The 11,699-nt window shown below is 48.5% G+C and overlaps 1 protein-coding gene across 3 annotated transcripts in view; it reads right to left on the reverse strand.

Annotated features, from left to right (window-relative positions):
• LETMD1 (LETM1 domain containing 1) overlaps positions 1-10,688 on the reverse strand; it is a 13,175-nt gene extending 2,487 nt beyond the window's left edge. The window contains exons 1-8 of one of the 3 annotated variants that reach the window (XM_004601471.3): positions 10,485-10,685; positions 9,783-9,934; positions 6,314-6,429; positions 5,532-5,614; positions 2,977-3,163; positions 2,758-2,859; positions 2,518-2,670; positions 1,827-1,923 (exon numbers count right to left, since the gene is read on the reverse strand). In XM_004601471.3, the coding sequence (XP_004601528.2) occupies positions 1,827-1,923; positions 2,518-2,670; positions 2,758-2,859; positions 2,977-3,163; positions 5,532-5,614; positions 6,314-6,429; positions 9,783-9,934; positions 10,485-10,606 (1,012 nt within the window). In that variant the 5' untranslated portion in view covers positions 10,607-10,685. Of the gene's footprint in view, positions 1-1,826; positions 1,924-2,517; positions 2,671-2,757; positions 2,860-2,976; positions 3,164-5,531; positions 5,615-6,313; positions 6,430-9,782; positions 9,935-10,484 lie in introns of those variants that run through there. The other 2 variants (XM_055125297.1, XM_055125296.1) reach the window with 2 other exon arrangements.
• Between the last annotated feature and the right edge of the window lie 1,011 nt (positions 10,689-11,699).

Raw genomic sequence — 11,699 nt, forward strand, 5'->3', positions numbered from 1 at the left:
AGCAAAAACGCTTCTATCCTTCCACCAGATCTACTGACATCATCCCTATTTCTTTCTCCTGGTTTTTCCGTCACAACTGGCAATGCTCAGGGGACTGGCTCAGAGCTCAGCACCTACTCTTGGTGGTATTTGGGGGCTATGCTGGGACAGATCAAATTCGGGTCAGCTGCATGCAAGGTAAGTGCCTACCTGTACTATCTCTCCAGCCCCAACATTCTCATTCTTCTTCTTTTTTTTTTTTTTTTGGTTTTTGGGTCACACCCGGCAATGCACAGGGGTTACTCCTGGCTCTTCACTCAGGAATTACCCCTGGCGGTGCTCAGGGGACCATATGGGATGCTGGGATTAGAACCCGGGTCGGCCGCGTGCAAGGCAAACGCCCTACCCGCTGTGCTATCACTCCAGCCCCCATTCTCATTCTTCTAATGTGACAGCAGCAGTAAGTTTAGAAATGGTAAAGGTACTAAATACCACTGTTACTTTAGGGATTCTGCTCGCAGAATTAGATGCTCTGGGGACATTTTTAGGCTTCGAGGAGATTACTGAGCAGTAAGTCTGCCCTCCCATTCACAGGCTTAGAAAACACCAATGGCTGCACAAAGTTCCAAGAAGAGGGGCAGAAGATATAGTGTGCATTTAAGGGTCTGTCTTGCCCATGGCTGACCAGGGTTTCATCGCTGGCACCACATATGGTGCCCTGAGCCCTGCCAGAAATGATTCTTGAGTGCAGAGCCCAAGTAAGCCCCGAGTACCCCTGGGTGTGGCTTGAAACAAAACCCAACAAAACAATGTAAACAAACAAACAAACAAAAGAAGACCTAATATCTACTACACTCACCTACTTTTTATGAGGTAAACCGTATCTTTTTCATTTGAATTTGAATGTCCTCACCCCAGCGCTCCTCAACCAGGACAACAGATTCCCCACTGCCTCCTGACTTATGGGAATATCTGGGGACACTTTCGGTGGTCAGAACTAGCAATGAGGGTACACTGGGTCATCTGGTACGCAGAGGACAGAGATGTCAGAGGATAGAGGACTAAAACTGCTGATAATATAAGAGTTGTCAGAGAGCCAAAGTCAAGAGACTGCTTCATTTTCCTGCACCTACAATCACCACTACTTCCTCCTTTTGGGGTGGGTAAGGGGAGGATCAAAAACTAGAGGTGCGTAGGGCTACTCCAGGCTCTGTGCACTGGCATGACGCCTAGCAGCACACAGAAAACCATATGCAGTGCCTAGGATCAAATCAGGGGCAGCCATGTGCAAGGCAGATACCTTACCTACTGTACCAGTTCCTTCCTCTTGCCTTTTTTTGTTTTTTTGGCTTTTTGCTTTTTGGGTCGGGCGCGTTCAGGGTGGTATGGATAGCACAGAAGGTAGGGTGTTTGCAGCCCGACCTGAGTTCGATTCCTCCTTCCCTCTTGGAGAGCCTGGCAAGCTACCGAGAGTATTCCACCTGCACGGCAGAGCCTGGCAAGCTCCCTGTGGTGTATTCAATATGCCAAAAAACCGTAACAAGTCTCACAATAGAGACATTACTGGTGCCCACTTGAGCAAATCAATGAGCAATGGGACAGTGCTATCATATTGCTTTTTGGGTCACACCCGGGATGCACAGGGATTACTCCTGGTGATGCTCAGGAAACCATAAAGGATGCTGGGAATCGAACCCAGGTCAGGTTCGAATTCACTCCAGCCCCCTCCTCCCTCTTGTCTTGCAGTTTACTCCATCACCTACCTTACCACTATAACTCAGTATCATCTTCGAACACTGTGCAAAATGAGCCGCATTTTAGTGACATAGCCATGGGGTTTGTCTTACCTTTCAGGCTGCAGGAGATGTGCAGCCACTCTCCCAGCCAAGTTCGACACCTCTCTTCAGCAATATGGTTAGAATTCAGGCCACGAAGATAACAAGCCTGTATCACCCAGAGGAGAAAAAGTCCACAGGAATTATAGAATGAGTACTCTAAGGCAGTATAAATCTGTAGCTAACTTCAAATCTCCTTAAGTAATAATTGTCCCCCCCCCACCCCGGAAGAAACCCTCACAGGGTAGCTGAATTATTATGAACACAAGAAGGAGGGAACCTCAGAAACTCTCAATCAGACTGAAGTCCAGAGTGGGGCTAAAGTGACAGTGCAGTGTGTAGGGCATTTGCCTTGCACATGGCTGACCTGGGTTTGATGATCGGCATCCCATATGGTCCCCTGAGCACTGCTAGGAGTAACTCCTGAGTGCAGAGCCAGTAACTGAGCATCACTGGGTGTGACCCAAAAAGAAAAATAAATTCCAGTGTTCTTAGGTTGTGAAGGGTCAGTGCAAAGGATACATAAACCAAATCCTGGCACTTTCTTCCTATTAGCTAGGTTTGCTGAGAGAAACACATGGAAGTAAGGGGAGAGATAGACAGTTTGCACATTATTACAGCAACAAGTCAGACTAGGAGAACTCTGCAAACTTCCAGTCCCTGTGCACTCAAAAGCCCATGAAGGTTGCAATCAGGCTCTTACCGATTTTACCTCCTGAGCCGTCAGCTGGCCGATCCCCAGCTTCGCCAGAGCCTTGTCCAGCTGGTGAATCACAGTGGTGTGAGTCCTCAAACGGTATCTCAATAAGACGGGAGGCAGGTAAGGTGTGAGAAGCATGGCTCGACTTAGGGCTCTCTGTGAAACAGGAGGAGAAAGTCAACAAAGTGTTACCAAAGCAAAGACTCAAAGCTAAATGAGGCTGTGGAAGAGAAAAGTACTCACCATCTGGAAAGCCTGGAGTTGGTCCATGCCCAGAGGGGGGTTCGAGAAACACTTTCTCAGAGCCAGGATCTCATGGATTGTTGGGTGGGTGCCATGCTTCATCTTGGGAGAGGTAAGAAACCGGTAGGTTTAAGAAGAGCCCACTAGCCCTTGTTCCTAGTTTGGGAGCAAAATGGATTTAACAAGATTGTGGTGCACAAAGGGATAACGGGAGGATACCTTGGTGCACAGCTCTGTCATGTGCTTCCGGAGTCCCGCATCAGAGATGAGAGGGACGATCCTTTCTAAATAACGAAGGATTTCTGGGTGAGATTCCTTCCGAAGACCATGGTACACATCTAAGAAATCGATTTTTTGCTCTGGGGTCCAGAAATGTTGGACCAGTAGTTGCCTAGGAAACAGGTACCTGAAAGCAAAAGAATGCAAAGTCAAACTGGCATGTTTCAACATGAGCTGTGCAGAGAATGCACTGGTGACATGAAGATGAGGAAGGAGATGGAACCCTGGCGCTACTCCTTCCTTTTTCATAATGAGTTGCAGACCAAGGTCAACTCCATACTGCAACATAACTTCACACCCTACACTGAGGTTATGTGACAGGAAGCAGTAGAGGAGCAGCCCAGGGCAGTCTAAGGACACAACTCCTCTGAGATTCAGTTTGTGGGAAAAACATTTGGTCGGAGCTGCAGGACTTGACAGTAGCTGTGATATTCACAATCTCAGACTGTACAACAGTCCTGTGTATGCAGTCTATGGAGCAGCAAGTGTCTTTAATTCATCCATTCACATGTATGGTGTGAACAAGTCCATAAATTCTCTGGTACTCTTACAGACGAGTGAGGGCTAACCCCCTTTAAGAAAATCTGGGCGACCTACGTAACCATTAGGACATTGTGACCATTGAGGCTAGATAATAAGTACCGATCCCTTTCTCCCCATCTGCATTCCACCACCGCCCTGCCTTTGTTGCTGTGCGATGACTGGGGTCACAGTCTTGGCTGAGGGGCTCGCCCAGAGTCTGGAACCAGCTGGTGGCCACACCTGTGAACAGAGATGCTCTACCCTGCATCTGGCTGCAGTGTACTGGAGATCGCGCACTTCTGTGGCAGCACCCGGGATCCCAAACAGCAGTATCACCTGGGTTGCACCTGCATGTGGGCTGGTGTCAGGGTCTGAATTTATCTAGTGGTAGCCTCAAGCCTCGAAGATAGGCTCTACCACCAAGCTGTCCCCATATCACCTGGAGGTCAAGCTTATTTGCAGGAACAGTCACTCTGAAACCAGAGCTGAAATAAGTTCCTCTATCCTGATGCCATGAAGGAGGCCACTAGAAGGCTCTGGGAAAGTTCTAGTCTCCCATCCATTCCTGCTAAAGCCCCGGTCCTAAGCAGTCTTCAACTCTCCTAGTCCTAGACTCTCCGGTTTGGTCTGTTCACCAGCTCAGCATCACCCAGTGACTCTGGCTAGTACTGTGGTAAAGAATCAGCAATGCAAGCCATGTCCAGGTCTAGACCCGCGGTCTCAGGAAGCGTTGCCTGTGCTAAGCTGAGAAGTGACAACCTGTTATACAGGAATAGGTAACAACATGTAAGGTCACAGGTTAAAGGCATCCTCTTTCTTTCTTTTTTTTATTTGTAATTTTGGGAGTGACACCCAGCTCAGGGCTTTCAGTCTGACTCTTTGCTCAGTGATTACTCCTGGAGGGGCTTGGGAAACTGTACATGGGGTTTCAGAGGTTGAACCAGGGCCATCCACGTGCATGAGTAGTGCCCTACCTGCTGTACTATCTCTCCAGCCCCTAAGAGTCTCCACTTTTAGACAGCAGAGAACAAGTATCGGCCATGCACAGTCACCCTGCGATACATCTCCAGCACTGAATATAGTCCCCTGAGCCTGCTAGGATAGGTGTTGAGCTGGGAGGCAGGAAAAGCCCCTGATCACCAATGATTGTCCGCCCCCCGCCCCGCCCACACCCAATGTGAACATGAAATGTACTTTGAGGAGAAGCACTCCTGGAGGTACTTAGGGTTGGTACTGAGGACTAAACCAGGTGTTCCGGTCCTCTGAGCTATTTTCTGGTCTGAAATGTTTTTTTTTTTTTCACATGAAGAAAGAAATCTGTCACAAACTGTTGTCTCTCAGGGTGGGCTGTTCCCTCCGGAGACAGAACAAAAGATCACTGTGTAGGGCCAGAGTTACAGTACAGCAGGGAGGGCATTTGCCTTGCATGTGGCCAACCCGAATCTGATCCCCCTATGGTTCCCCAGCACCTCCAGGAGTAATTCCAGATTGCAGAGCCAGGAGTAACACTTGGGCATCACAGGGTGCAACCCAAATAGCCAAAACAAACAAACATTTTGGCCACAAATGGTGATTTAGCTTCCACCTACTCCCAGGCTTGGTGCTCAAGGAACCATGTTGTGATGGGAATCGACTCCAGGTCATCAGCCACGCAAGACAAGCCCTACTACCGCATCATATCGCTGGCTCAGAATCACTCTTATTTCCTACTGTACAGGAGAGCCCACTAGCTAGGAATTGACTGGGCCACCACCATCCACAAAAGTCCCGTGACTCAGGTACTACTGGGTTGCTTTTGAAAATCCTCAGACTGATGAAAAGACTAGAACGAGAAGCTTGATAACCCCTACCTGGTTTCTGTACAGAAATAATATTAATTAAAAAATTAATTCATGTTTAAATATTTAAAATTATGTTAATTTTAAAACAAACTACAAATGTTGAATTCGTAAGGGGGCTCGGTTTGTACTCACATTAGCACGAAGACCAGGTAATTGGCAAAGGGTGGGACGGAAATAATACCTAGAAAAAGAAACTTGGTGATGTCTCGACGAAACTGCGTGGAAACAAACAGAAATGCAGTTTTAACCCAGATCAGTTCTTTTTACAGTGAACAATCCTTTCTCCCCCATCCTCCACTGTACAATAACCTTTATTACAGCTGAGAAAGGGATTGAGGTTATTTCTGTCAACTGCTAGAAGCTTAGATCCTTGAGGGCAGAAACCTGATTTATTCTCCTCTGATCCAAGAAATGTCTAGTATAAGGCCTCACATTCTACCAATTCCCTTGGTGAATGCTTCTTCATCTGAAGAATGGGCCCTAGAAATCTGACTCGGTTTCAAAACGGCCCATCTACTTACCACCACATACTACTTTCCTGCTGCCTTTCTTGATGCTGGGGATTGAACCTAACATCGCACAAGCAGGCAAATGCTCCACCACTAAGCTATACCCCCACCCCACTTGGTGCCTTTTGGACTGTCTCAGGATTTTCTACGTTCAGAAAGAAGATGGGCAGTGGCTCTAACTTATTCAGAAAGTACATAGAGACCATGGAAGTCTGTGAAGGGCTACACTCGGAATCTAATTAAAAAAAATTTATCGACTTTCATTCTGTTCATTACTCTGATCTCAAAGCAAAAGGGCAAAAGCTCGATAGAAGATGAGCAAGGAAGAAAAGAAAACAAACTTGAGAGCTTGGTTAACTTCAATTACCTCACCAGGAATTTCTGATATCTGCCTCCGGCCCATACCTGTCTCAAATGCTCCATCTCCCGGTATGAAAGTTGATGAAACTTTATATTGTGCTTCCACATACTTGTCCTTATTCTTCTAGCCTTTTTGGCATCAGCCCATAACATCTGCAATCCTGCCTCATTAAAGTAGAGGACACAGTGTGATGTTATCCCAGTTTGCATCTTACCCCAATTCTCTACTTGTGTCCCCCCACATACACTCACCTGTGCCTCCCAGCCACAAACTAAAGCTTCATACTAGGTCACTTGCAATGCGTGTGAGGTCAAGCTCTATCTCCTTTCTCATATCTACGTTCTACTTTCTCATCTCTATTCCCTCTTCAAAAAGTACATCTTCTGTCTTCCTTCTAAGGCTGGCTTCTATGATCGACTATAAACAGTCTCCTTCTTTCCTTTTTCTGTTGTTTCTGGGCCATACCTGGCAATACTCAGGGGTTACTTCTAGTTCTGAGCTCAGGGATCACTCCTGCTGGTGCTTGGGGGACCATATAAGATGCTGGGGATCGAAGCTGGGCTGGCCATGTCCAAAGCAAGTAAGTGCCATACCTGCTATACTATCTGTCCAGCCCCCTTGTTACTCACGGTCTATTTCTATTTTCTTTGTTTGCTTGTTTGTTCCTTTGTTGGGGGGGGGGGGGTGTCACAACATCGCTCAGGGCTAACTCCTGGCTCTGCACAAGGATCACTCCTGATAGGCTTTGAGGGACCATGTGGGATGCTGGGAATCAGACCCAAGTTGTCTGTGTGCAAGGCAAATGCCCTACCTGCTGTATAACTGCTCCCACCCCTATTTCATTTTTTGATGAGGGTATTGAGCAAATAATGTGCTTTATCATTGTGCTACATTTTTAGCCCCTCCTTACTTTCATTTTGGGGCTATGACTAGCAATTTTCTGGAGCTACTCCTAGTCCGCAGGTCATTGAACCTGGGGCTCCACAAGCAAGGCATTTCCCTAGCTCCACATTCACTCTTTAATAAGCATTACCACTGCCCGAACTTTAGGAAGTCTGGAAGTATTTTTTTAAATTTACCCAACGCATTCCCCATCCAGCTAACAGCTTTTAAGAGCTGGAGAGGTTGCTCAACTGACTGAGCACACGACTTGGCTGAGAAGGCCTGAGTCCAACCCACGGCACCACATGATCCCCTGAGCAAAACCCTGAGTAGAGTCAGGAGTCACAAGCACTGCTGGGTGTGGCTCAAAAAAGAAAAGAAATAAAGATATTTTTAAAATCTGGTATATTAACTTTTTTTTTATTCTGGTCACACTCAGCAGTGCTCAGGACTTACTCCTAGCTCTGAGCTCAGGGATCACTCCTGGTGGGGCTCAGGGGATGAAATGGGATGCTAGGGATTGAATCCAGGCCAGCTGCATGCAAAGCAAGTGCGTACCCTCTGTACTATTGCTCTGGCCCCAACATTTTTCTTTTTAATTTAAGAAAGTGGGTAGGAGACTCTCCAGCATTGCTGGGGATCCCAAAGCAAAACAGGGCAGAACTGGGGAAGCCCTAAGATGCAGGAGATCAAATGTGGTGCTTAAGTGTGGTAGGTAAGGCGCTTCATTCTTCTGAGCTATTTTCCTGTTCCTTATTGTATTATTTTTTGGTCTTTGAGTCACACCCAGCAGTACTCAGGACTTACTTTTGGCAGGGCTTGGGGGACCAGATGGGGTGCCATTTTGGTCAAACCCAGATTAGTGATGTGCAAGGCAAGCATCCTACCCACTGTACTATCACTCTGCCCCATCCTGTCCCTTGTTTCCAAGATGCTTTTATAATTACTCTAATTCAACTTAGTTCTGACCACATTTTTAATATCCTTTCTCTGGTAATTATTACATGAATTAGAACTTTGGTCTTTACAGATGCTTTTACATTTATGAATAAAATTAAATAATGTCTACTCATTATCTGCAAAACAGTACAAAAGACAAACATATAAATGAGACGATGGTGAACACAGGATTGGAGAGACAGCTCAATAGGCTGAGCGCATACTTCCCACGTAAAGGCCCTGGCTTAATCCCCAGCACCAAAAGATCCTCCAAGTACCCCCAGGAGCAAGCCCTGAATATAAAGCCAGCAGCAGACTCTAAGCATAACCAAATGTAGCCCCAGATTTTGTTCAAAAAACCCAAAATGACTGGTGGTCATGAGTTGATAAATGCTGGAAAGAACTCAAGTAACTTCATTATATTATTCTACTTTTATGTGTGTTTAAAATGTTCCATAATAAAAGTCTTTTTTTTTTTTTTTTGCGGGGTGACACCGGCGTTGCTCAGGGATTATTCCTGGTTTTGCACTCAGGAATCACTCCTAGTGGTGTTCAGGGGACCATATGAGATGCTAGGAATTGAACCTGGGTCAGCTGTGTGCAAGGCAAATGCCCTACCCATTGACCTATCGCTCCAGCCTCCTAAATGTCTTATTAAAATGCTTTCTGATCTGTTTGTCATCTCCTCCTATTATAAGTCTCAGAGCACACAAAAAGGGTCGTTGGGACCAGAGTGATAGCACAGCGGGTAGGGTATTTGCCTTGCACGCGGCTGACCCAGGTTTGATCCTTCTCTAGAGGATAACCATTTTACTTAAAGTATCAAGTTAGTAATAAATACATGTTCATTATAATTGGTGTTATGATGAACATGTAGTGTATGTTAGTTACTATATTACACTTACAAATACTAATTAGGAATTAGTTCCAAAGTAACTTACATGTATTGATTTATTTAACCTTCACAATTAGGTGGTCAACAGGTAGGTTCTATTATTATTCTTACTTTACAAATAAGAAAACCCAGGGGCACAGATTAAGTAGTTCAATCAAACAGGGACAAACGGGGATTTGAACCCAGCAGATGGCTCCAGAAAGGACAGGAGACACTGTTCTATCTCATAACATCTAGAAGAGATATGATTTGAACCAAAACACGCAGAAACTGAGTGCACATAGTTCTATTACCAAAACATGCTATCTAGAATATATGTGATAAGACTTCATTCATCTTTCTTTTGAATCAAGCCAACTGGTATCACAGGGCATGTCTATATCCCTGGCCTTGTGAATAATAAAAAATTCCTACTTCAATCAGGTGTATGATTAGGAATAAAAATATCTATATAATCCCTTAATGGTGATAAGAATTTTTTTCTCCTGTCATTGCATAACATTCTCCAATGTGTGAACTCAGAGTAATCAAGCATTTAAGAAACCGAACACTGTCCGTTTACAATGTAAATGGTTACAATCTGCAAATGGTTGTCTTTGTGCTTTGGTGGTGGTGGTTTTGGGGCCACACCTCATGGTGCTCATATGCCACTTTGACTAGCTCTGTGCTGGGGGACTTTGCAGTGCTCAAATGCTCTCAACTCCATGTGCTATGTCTCCAGTCCCTCTGCATTGATCTTAGTCTCTGACATTGCCCAGGAGCGCTTCAAGGGATTCCCATTTTAGTTCTGATTTTACCTTTCATGAAGATTGTGTACAGGAGATAAACGCGGGGGAAACGACGACTTAAAAACTCATGGTATTTCCCATTAATGGCTTTTGTCTTGGTCACCACATAAGAGATCAAGCTCTTCATATCTGCCTTTGGAGAAAGGTGCATCTTTGAAGACCTGCAAGAAAAACCAAAGAAGACTATCTAGAATCTAGTCCTGGAGGCCCCTGAAGTCCTGAATATAAAACAGCACCCTCGAGAATGTGTGCCAAGACCTGAAACTTCGAAGACCAAGATCTTGGGGTTCAGAAGAGGTAAGTGACAAGACTCAGAGAAACAGACCGGAGAGGACAGACAGGACGGTAGAGCCGGGAGTGCAAGGCGGAGGCTAGAAGCAGCAGCTGGAGCCGGAGAGAATGGGGTCTAGGGAAACAGCTGGGGAACCCCAACCTTCGGGGCAACAGCTGGGGAACCCCAACCTTCGGGGGGAAAGCAGGCTGAGAGACGAGCTCGGGTCACACGAGAAACTCGGACACTATGGGCGTTGTAACGTCGGGCAGTCCCGTCACAAGCGAGAATGGGGGCGCGGTTTCTGGGGGCGAGGAAAGCCGAGCCCGACGGTGGAAGCCTGACGAGTTTCCAGCACGCAAGCGAGATGTTCGAGACATGCAAACGCCGCCAGACGCGGAGCGCAGCGGCAAACGCTTCTCTCTCCCCGGGGCCCTCACCCGGGGGCTCCCCAGGCGAGGCCAGGGCGAATCAGTTGCAGCCGTCGAGTGACATGAGGTCCGCGGGTGACCGCCGAACCCCACAGAGCAGCCCGCGCCCAGCACACCCTGGACAGCGCCATCTTCACACCCAGGGAGGGGCCCAGGGGCTGAGGCGGCTTTCGGGTCAGAGGGCTCCGCGTGGCCCAGGGCGCATGCGCCTTTCCAGGGCGCTGATTGGTGGCGGCGGCCCGTGTGCCTCGCGCCAGGCGCGCGAGGGTCGGCCGCGCCGGCCGAGTGCAGAGACTGGGCGAGGATTGGGCGCGCCGAGCGCTTCCGGGGTCAGAGGTGCCGGAAACGGGCGCTTCCCGAGGGAGAGGAGCGTTCCCCTGCGCTTGGGTGTGTGGGCTGGAGGACGTCCTCTCCTTGAGCGTCTGGTGACCCCTGTCGATTCCCCAGGGTCTCCGGGCTCCCGAGCCCGCGCTGGCCCGCCGCCTGGAGCCCGGCTCCCGGCCCTGACGCGGTAAGTGCCGGACGGCGACCCGGCGGCGCGGCGGCCGCGGCTCTGGCTGGGCTGGGAGTAGCGCGCGCCCTCTAGCGGACGGCGCGTGCGTCCTCAGCGGGCTTTCCCCGAAACTGACTTGGGGGAGAAGGTTCCTGTCGATGGCTTCCCGGGGGCAGCCCGGGGCCCCACTTCGGGACACTTCCTGGCCCGCAGCGACCGCTCAGCGCGCCGAGCGCGGCCCTGACTGGGGAGGTCCGGGTTAGATCCTCGGGTCCCTCGCCGGATCCCCTGAGCACCGCCAGGGGCGTGACCCCCCTCCCCCGCCCCCCAGCATGGCGTTGGGTGTAACCCTCAAGCCCAGAAACAGACACACACACACACTCTCTCTCTCTCTCTCTCTCTCTCTCTCTCTCTCTCTCTCTCTCTCTTCCTTTCTCCCCTCTCCCCCCTCTCCCTTCCTCTCCCCTCTCCCTCTCCTCCCCCCTCTCTCTTACACACACACACACACACACACACACACACACACACACACACACACACACACACACACACACACCCCTCTCTTATCCCACACACACTTCCTGACTTTCTCCCCTCTCCCCCCTCTCCCTTCCTCTCCCTCTCTCCCTTCCTCTCCCCTCTCTCCCTCTCCCTCCCTCCCTCCCCCTACTTTCTCTGACTGTCTTTTCCCAAGTCGCCCCAAACATTTCCTCCCACCCCTCTGTTTTCTG

Source organism: Sorex araneus, chromosome 2 (genome assembly GCF_027595985.1).
Source record: "Sorex araneus isolate mSorAra2 chromosome 2, mSorAra2.pri, whole genome shotgun sequence".
Taxonomy (NCBI): Eukaryota; Metazoa; Chordata; class Mammalia; order Eulipotyphla; family Soricidae; genus Sorex; species Sorex araneus.